The 9,713-nt window shown below is 36.6% G+C and overlaps 1 protein-coding gene across 6 annotated transcripts in view; it reads right to left on the bottom strand.

Moving 5' to 3' along the window:
* Positions 1-2,680: 2,680 nt before the first annotated feature.
* The window catches only part of WAC (WW domain containing adaptor with coiled-coil), a 63,979-nt gene continuing 56,946 nt past the window's right edge, over positions 2,681-9,713 (bottom strand). For all 6 annotated transcript variants that reach the window (XM_010584736.1, XM_010584654.1, XM_010584971.1 and 3 more), the window contains 2 exons: positions 6,321-6,448; positions 2,681-3,904 (listed from right to left, as the gene is read on the bottom strand). In XM_010584736.1, the coding sequence (XP_010583038.1) occupies positions 3,835-3,904; positions 6,321-6,448 (198 nt within the window). In that variant the 3' untranslated portion in view covers positions 2,681-3,834. The remainder of the gene's footprint in view (positions 3,905-6,320; positions 6,449-9,713) is intronic.

Here is a 9,713-nt window from a genome sequence, read left to right as displayed (position 1 = left end):
TCCAAAAAGGAACAGAAATGTTTTTAATTCTCTCTGGCCTCAATTATATACCCATTCTGAGTAGGTTTTTAACTCAACAGTAAAGACAGCACTGGTGTCCACCAAAAGATAGGACGCTCCTACCAAAGGAGATAGAATTAATAAAGCCATTCTGAAAAAGAGACACTACATTGCTGCAAGAGACCAGTCTAAGCAGGGAAAGTTGACCAAAATTGAGCAGTTGACAACTGCACCTTAGGATCAAGGCCACTGAAAAAATATATGCAGACTTTCAAAGATATCAGGGGGCCTTAATAATAATAATAAATAAATAATAAAAAAAGATGGTGCAGTTCTAAAAGCATCAAACATGGGAGTGCCTCGGATCAGTCACGTAGTTTTATAATTATATGAAACCCCTCCTTCTGCTGCAGTTCTTGAGTGTGGCACCACAGGTGATAAAATACTATCCCAATTGCACTGCTTGCAGTATAACTGTACAGGCTCAGCCAATCTCCTAACTAATTCTAAAGACCATTTCTCTATTATACTAAATAGTTGCTTAGCAAATGCATAACAGGAAAACCAAGAGCAACATATGCAACAACAGTTCTTTCATCGTTTTCTCATCACTGTTCCATGACCACCCATATCAAGTAATTAATATAGAAAACACATCCCACAACTCCAGTAAACACTTTCTGAACACCTGCCTAAGAAGAAAACATTTGCCCCAGGGGAAATCCACTTGATTTGACTTGCAGGTGTAGAATGATCCAATAAAGCCCCTCTCATTAAACAATGTCAACTACATTTGAAAGGACAGCATCAGTTTCAGGATGGATAATAAATGGTAAGCCAGTAATCTAGTAACAGGTCTTAGTGCACCTGCCCATTTCTTTGTTGTCCAGCTTCAGATAGATTTGATAGGAAGGAGAAAAACCTAGGTTCCCCCCCCCCAAAGCAATATACAGAGGGCCAGTTTCTGCATGTCACTGAAAAGGGTCTCCAGATCACACAGTTAAGGCCAAAATCGCATTTGTACGTTAGTGAAGCCATTTTGAAGGATGTTAATCCAGACCCTGCCACTTGGTTAGTGTCTACTTCAAAGCAGTGCCTGCAATCCTCTTCCCCAACTTGTCTAATACCAGTGAAAGTCTGGCAAGCTGTCATTCCACACCACAACAGCTCCAGGCTTTGGAAGGGTGTGGAGGATGAGGGAGGAAAGCTATTGCATGGTGAGCAAATACAGAAGCCAACAAGTTTTCAGTATGCCATTGGATGCTGACAAAGTAGTAGCCTTTATCGTACCGGTTAGGGAGGACATCACCTGAAGAGAGAGTGTGTGTCTCTGTGTGATGTATGTATATGTAAGCATGCATTTTTAAGGGGTTAAAGTAGCATGTTAATTCTTGCTACTCCCAAATTATCTGTGACCATTTGTACATTATGAAAGTTTTCACGTGATAAAACAGACTAGTACTCTTTAGGCTGGAAGACTCTTCTGTAAAACAATGAATAATAAGATCAACAGGCAGCAGCTAAGCATATAAGAAAATTCATTCAAACCAGAGGTTTAAAAAAACAATCCAAAGTAATTTTCTACAAAATTAACTTGTGAAGCTCATTGATACAGGATGTTGTAGAGGGCAATATATGAAGCAAAAGGAAACAAAATAAGCTCATGGAAAATATGCCCGGCATTACCTATTAAGACAGAAGCAACCTTTGTCTCAGCAAGTAACTAAACAGCAAAATACCAAACTAAGGACAGCCACTGGTGAAAGATCACCTGTACATTCATCTATTTCACATGCTATTTCCCTATGCTTGGGCAACCTCAAGACAACAAGCATTACAAGAAACAGGATGTTAGGCAAATACAAGAGTCTCAGGAAGCCTTCTGTCACGTGGCCTTGGGTCTCTAAAAATGCAGAAACAATCTATGCTGAAATTAATTAATTCGAGGTTATTCTATTCCCATTTTCTGAGCAAAACCAAACATTTGCATGATATGAAACACAACAGCACATACTGGGTTAAAAAGTGAGGAACAATTACAAATTAATCTATCCTGATTTCTCATTTGTTGTTGCTAGTTAAGGTATTTCAACTTGCTCCATTTGCAATGTCTTGTTAGGACAGAGCATTCAGCTTCCACTGATGAAAAACTGATTTTAAAAATCAGTCCAAGCTCACTCAACATGAGACAAGGCAAAATAAAAGTCAACTTATGTTTCTGGTGCTGAAAGACAGTATTTTGTAGGAACAAAACATGTAGCATCACATGTCAACACCTTTATCATTAAGTTCTTTTTTTTAATCCATCACCTACAGTCTTTCTTACTTAACAGACTATTTTAACATATACACCTCTGCAAATATTAAACTAGTACCACCATCACTATTTTTGTTGTTGTTTTTAAGCAAAGAAAAAGCCACGTTTATTTTGTAGTAGCAATAGTTTCTTTTTTATTTTTAATATACTTTAGGAAACAATATACAAAGCTGAGCTTTGCCACCATTTTCAAACGGCGGTTGCTCCAATTACACAAATTCAGCGTTTTGTGATGGTTAAGAACAGCAGTCAGCACCAGACTTAAACAGTTAGCTACAACACAAACATCCTTCGAAATGAAATGTCATAATATCAAGACAGGTAAACCAGGAGTTAACATATGACAACTGTTGGGGAGGTGTCTTAAATCATTCTTGTTGAATTTTATATTTCATTAAATATTTTATACACATTTTCCTGTTTACAAGTTTTAAACAAAACCTCCCTCGAGGAATTATTTAAGTACAAAAATGTTCAACAAGAACAGTTCTAATAAAGAGTCCCCAAACAGACCAAATTTTAATATGTGTTGACCAAAGGAAATGAAAACCAGTGTTTCTTTGTTTTAACATGTTTATTACAACAGATACAATTCACATCTGACTAGCTTTTTTTTTTCCTCTTTCCCCTCCCACAACCATGTTAACATGTTCATTGGGCTATTTCCTTATATTTGAGCAAGTAATGTACTTTCAGCACACATGCCCAGCAGTACTATAAGTCCATTCTTACAGGGTGCAAATGGAAATACGTTTCAATAATTTATACAAACAAGTGGGTTATGCTCAATCACTGCAATTTTAAGCTACTGTACACAGGAATGAAAAGATTATAGAAAAAGTGCCATAGCAACAGTGCCTTAAGAAAAGAGAAAATTAGAAGCATTAAAAAACTGATAAAATCAGATTTAGGATTTCACGGGGAAATGGAACACAGAAAATGAAAAACATTTCTCTGTAGAACAGAAATGGAGAAGCACTGCTCTCGATTCGGTGCAAGTGTGGAAACAGTTGTTTCATGATATTTTGTACATTACCCAAACTGTTGCAGCCTTAGACACAGATCGCCTGGCGCTTGCATTGAATTTTAGGAAATGCAAGATTTCTGAATGATAAATTAACTAAAAAAAAAAACAACAAAAAAAAACAAAAAAAAAAAGAAAGCTAATTTTGCAGACAGGTTTACATGTAAAAGGCTAGGTATTTAGCCACCTCAGCATTGATTAGTTTTGGATGTCTAAGCTCTGATACACATGGCTTCCCATGGCTTCACTCTACAAAACATATTTACAACGTGAAGAATACATCTACAAGAAATCTACATTTCAAGGGTTTTACAAATCATTCTTGTATCTTTCCCCTGAATTTGACTCCCTCCTGTCCCCTTCCCCATGTCAACTTTTTTTCTGCCCAGCTCAACGGTCCAAAGTCTACTCAAATGCAGCTCAAAAGTGTTAAGACTGGGCATCAGTTTAATAGTTCCTGTACTCAAAACCATGTGCAATTGTTTACAACTTTTCACACCATGAAGGAATTCTGATTCTTTAGCTTTTCAAGTTCTTTAATTTGTTGCCTCAAAAATAGTATCCTGCAAGAGAAAAGAAATAAATTAGTATAAACATTTTCATTATACAGATATTAAATAAGTATCTACACAAGTACTTCTACAATTTCAGTGAACAATACCAAGCTCCTTAGCTCTATTAATAAAATTCACATATTTTAAAATTAATTCTCAATCTGCTCAATCACCTACAAACACTGTATGCAGATGCACAGAGACCTGCCATGTTTGATACCTTAGTTCAGAGAATTAAGTTGCTATATTTCATTAAGACTGATACACAGTTATGTTTAAGCTTGTTCTTCACTTGAATTTAACTCCCAGAAAAAGTGAGACACTGGAAGAGTACACTGAGTAACTGAATATTCTGAAGAATGGTATTATGCCTGTGTCATGCAGTTTTCCAGACTGTACAACAACCCAAAGCGCTCATAAATTTTTTTAAACAAGCAAGTTTTCTTCTAGGTGCAACACTTTTTTTTCTAGTATTTGGCTCTGTGGCTAGTGGTAGTCACTAGTTATGGTAAGCTCCAATCTCAAAATACTTGATCATTAAAAGACATCTAAGGGAAAAAAAAAAAGCTGTAACTACACCTGGCTTAGAAATAAATTATATTGCTAGCAATTCCCTTATACATCTTTCCTTCTTCTACTGAACTGACATGAACAACTATTGTGATTAATTAACATTTGGTTTACATAACTGTTTCCCAGAATTTTTCATGAATATTTTGAAACAACTTTTCATGATGCTGAAGTATAATGCAAGCTTGTGAATGAATTAAGAAAATATTCAGGCAAAGTTGGAGTTTCATATAAATATTCCATAAAGTCCAAAGCAAATTTAATTGATGCAGAAAAAGCATCCACTTCAGCAGACTTTTGTACAACACTTCAAATATGTGCCCAGTTCAGTAAAAATGAATTTTCTACTGAAAAGTAGGTGAAAAACAATTAAGATAGACACACTGAAAAAAAAATTAAACTTAAAAATTGTGGGCATATAAAATATATCAGTCAATGAAAAGTGCCTTTTTGCATGCTGCCAGTTATGGTTAAAACAATATACTCGCTTTGCCTGGAGATAAAGTTCCCTCTTAGAATAAATTTAAATACTTCTCTTCTGTGCAAAAGCATAGAAATAATATAATCATTCAAATGTGTTGCCTTTGATAATCCCATCCTTTGCGAAAGCCTCCCCCCACCAACTTGTTACTTATGCCATGTATTCCATGTCTTTGGGATTGCAGCAAAAATAAAAGATACATGTTATCATAGACTCAAAGTCACAATAACCATTATCCATTGATAGCTTAAGTATACACAGTGTACAAGAAACAAGGTGTTATTTAGTGACTTGAACATTGACATTTGACATGTCATTTCAGATCAAACATGTACCCAGAGACAGAAATGAAACCTTAGGAAATGAAACCTGTAAGAAACCAAGCATTTCATTAAATATACTACAGAAATTTTAATTTATGTAATGAAGTTATGAAATAAAATTAAAGAAAGAATGGATATTTTTGATTCTTTATTAGGAATTATTTACAAATATGTTATAGCCTACTTCTGACTAAAGGATTGTTTTACTAACTGCCAAAAAGCAAGAGCTTCTAGGATAAAGCTAGCTATTTAAACAGCATGCAACGCTATTAAAGTGGCTTAAAATAGTAAATCAGAATCACTGTATTCAAACTGTAGTGTGACTTAGTAGATGGGACAACATAATTCAAAAAGGAAACTAAATATGAAAATAGATTCAGGATCATGGCTACTGGTGAAAAGTTTCTGCATGTATTGTAAGACCAAACTTTTCAATCTTGCACAAGTCTTCAACAATGTGGTTGTGTATTGCTTCAGTGATATGCAAGACACCCGCTATGACTGACTTAAGAAGCAGAAGTCTACTTTGCTATAATCAACACCTCACTAAAGAACCCCGAGATCTTCTCAGATGCCTCCTACCTAAGTAACAAACATTGAATTTTTCCTTAGCTTGTGATATCAACAACACCTGTTCAAACTTACCTAACAAATGTCTCATACAAACAGTAGTGTTTAAGACCAGTATAAAGATGTGTACCTATGTGATCCATGCATCATGTATGGACAGATATTTTAGAAGTATGCTGAACTAGTGTGAGTTAATCAGTTTTTCCTAATGCACTAATGTATCTGGAAAGATACTTCTTTTCTATGTAAGTGGAAATACATACAGAAGTTGCATATCTGGTTCTATTCATTGGAGACTAAGAGGTATCTGTGTGGGAAACAGGTAGAACGTACACAGGGAAGACAGCCTGCAAATCTGGCAAGAATTAGCATACTTACAAAGTCATCAGTAAATATAGCTCATGCAAAACAATGCTAGAATGAATTCTAATACCACCTTGAAAATTACCATTTTGAAAATAAACACAGAGCGCACACTTACCTTTGCTCACGCAAAGTTGCTTGAATTTCACATACTCGAACTAAAGACCTTAAATTCTTTAATTCAGTACAAATTTCTGACATATGGACACTTCCCATGTTATGGGCTTCCTCACGTAATCTTGATGCCTGCAATGGTTACACATAAAGGTTAGGATTTTGAATCATGCATTGGAAACAACTGGCTATAGCCAGAGGATTGCAGGATGAGTGTGTCTTGAAACAGCAAAGCACTCGAATAACTTCAAAAGGGAGTATTAATCAGAAGTACATTAAATTCTCTACAAAAGCCCATCTAGAATCAGAAATGAACAACACTGGCTGCCAAGAGATTGTCTAATCCAGGCCCATGCTAAGCCAGGGATGGTTTAGATTTGATCCTAACAAATGTTTACCCAACCATAGTACAGGACAGGGCTCTGAGTTTCCAAAGTTTCCAGACTTGTATTTCCCATCTAAATTAATCCTTAGTGACACAAATAATTGAATGCCTTCTTTCTAGCTACCTTATACAGGAAAAATACTTTGCAACCCTCTTCAGGTGTTCTCTTCCAGACAAACTCCATTATTTTAATATCCCCACTTAGTCAGGTGGAGACAAGCAGAAGCATAAATTTAGAAGGCATGACCTATCCTCAGCCTGGGCATTTCTTAAAGTCTTGTCAACAGCACCAAGGAGACTAGTATAATTACTCTGAGGTCCTCTGTATCACACTGCAATAAGGAAAGAGGACTTCTTGCAAATGGCACACTGAAAAAAACAAAAACCTGTTTCAAACAGATCCTTCCCTGCAGTATTAGTATTTAGCAGTACTGTTCTCTGCTGTACTCGGTCTGGCTAGGATGGAGTTAATTTTCTTCATAGCAGCCCATACACTGCTTCAGATTTGTGACCAAAACACTGCTGATAACACACAAATGTTTTAGCTATTTCTGAGCAGTTGATTACACAGCATCAAGGGTTTCTCCCTTTCTCTCTCTGATCCCCCCACCCCAGCAAATAGGTTGTGGGTGCACAAAAGGCAGGGAGGGATCACAGGTGGGACAGCTGATCCAAACTGACCACAAGGATATTCCACACCATACAAAGTCATGCTCAGCAATAAAACCGGCGGGCAGTTTTCCAAGGGTTGCCATTTCTTGGGGACTGGCTGGGCATGGGTTGGCTGGTGGTAAGCAAGACTGCTTTCACTTCATCACTCTCCCCCCATCCCTTTACTTATTAAGCTGCCTTTATCTCAACCCATGAGTTGTCTCACTTTTGCCCTTCCGATTCTCTCCCCCATCCTACTAGGGGAGAGTGAGTGAGCAGCTGTGTGGTGCTTAGTGGCCTACTGGGGTTAATCCACAACATCTGCTTACGTACTTGCACATAAGCAGATTTTTCCATCCCCAAAATAATGGTATTTAGCACAGGTCTTCACCAACTTCTGGAATTTCTCCAGTTCAAAGCAGCACTTTGCTTTCTAATTCCCTACATTAAAAGTGTTTTTTTCTGGAGTGTGTTGACATCCAGGAGTACCCTGGTCTCCAGCAGGACATCATTTCGCATGTCCTCCCTACACAACTCCAAAGCCTTGAGACTGATAGCAAACTATCAATAATGACTTTCAAACTACTTCTTTTTAAGCTGACCAGTCACCCATTTTAAAGTAATCTCATTTAAATGGCTTTGAAATAATTTTTGTATGATTCTTGTTAAGAGGTGTTAACAGTCTTGCTGCAGATCAGGATGTAACATTTATTGCTTTCCTGTATTACCAAAGTCTGACACTTTATCAAAAGAAAAAAACCCCAAAAACCTGACATAATTTCTTTCTAAAAGGTCCATGCTGAATATTATCAGGGTTTTCTTTTCAGGTGTCTGTAAAAAGGTAAATTCATCATTTTTTCTACTTCGATATTGCTCAATACTCAAAGTACCTCTACAATTACTGAGTTGAGATGACCTACAATTTCGTTTCTCACATTCCTTAAAGATAGCATAATTATGTTGATTACTAATTAACCACATTACTGGATCTTTTTCCAGTTTTCCCTATTAACTGCTTTTTATAAGTTCTGCAAGTTAACTGCTAGTGGTTTAAGAATTGTTCTAGCTACTAATTACTTCACAGTACATTTCTTCAAGTCTGACTGCTTTAACACAAACCTGTCCTGGCTCACCTAATTTATTTACTTATTTATTTTTCAGTTTACCTGGCATGTGCTCTTATGGCCTAATTTCAATTTAAGCTACGCATCTGGTTAGAAATCTGAAGAAACCAAGGCACTGCGTATTTTAGCTTCTCCACTTTCATCTAGCTTACCTTCTTCACTATGTATTGCACCTATACTTGCATTCACTTTTTCATTAAATATCTGACTTAAGTCCCTCAAGTGTTACTAACCAAAACTGGTCAATAAACAACACTGTCATGTGAAATCATCTGAAATAGCAGACAGGACAATACAGCATGTAGCACTTAGCACGAAGGTAAAAGGTATCCAACTGAGTACATGACCGCCTAGCATTAGCTGGTTTTTTTGACCTCTTTATTACTGATAGTGGAAAAATAGCATTACCTATGAACTGTATAAATCTGTATTTTCTGCATTAAGATGTATGTCAATTCGGTACACAGTGAAAATAACACTATCAAAACTATGGGCCAAGGCCATAAAGAGAAGTGGCTGTGCTGCACCATTTCCTTAAACACTTCCCACAGCAATGGCTCAGTTGTTTCACTCGGTACAGGCTGGCAATGTCTTAAAATTGAAATTAAAAAATTAATGAAAAGAAACAAAACAAGAAGCCCGGAGTCCAAATAAGGTATCAGCCTAGACTGCACTTCTAAGAATCATCCTGCAAGTTACTCCCCAAAAGCCCCCAGTGCAGGCTTGAGCCAGCGTGCAACCACTCTTCAAAAGACCAAAGTAAATTGGGCTAGGTAAGATTAATATCCCATACAGACTGTCAGATGGGGCTGCCTGTGAAAGGACTTGAACTAGACTCAATAACCAATACGGTGCCTTTGAGTAATACATTCCAAGCAGCTGACATGCATCCAGTTTCCCTGTATTACCACAACAAGATAGGTTTCATACAGTTAGTTATAAAATATGGATGGCAATTCTACTAGATTTCCCATTATGTAAAAATAGGCCAAATTCAGTCTGAGCCTTCTATATCATCTTAAAAACTGGGTACAACAAACAAGGCAGAGTTCCTTTTTCATTGTGTAGAGCTAACAACCCAGTGACTCAAACTGTGTAGTAGTCTCAAACAGTTAAACTCTGTCACCTAATTCATAACATTTTCCACATAACAAAAATATTATTATAAAAATTTGTTGAAATTTATGTTCTTTGTAAATTTCAACAGAACTTTGGCAGTAAAAAAACAGTTATGAGG

Source organism: Haliaeetus leucocephalus, unplaced genomic scaffold, assembly GCF_000737465.1.
Source record: "Haliaeetus leucocephalus isolate CR32 unplaced genomic scaffold, Haliaeetus_leucocephalus-4.0 Scaffold0, whole genome shotgun sequence".
Classification (NCBI taxonomy): Eukaryota; Metazoa; Chordata; class Aves; order Accipitriformes; family Accipitridae; genus Haliaeetus; species Haliaeetus leucocephalus.
Note: the sequence above shows the minus strand (reverse complement) of the source record. Positions and strands in the feature narration are given on the sequence as shown.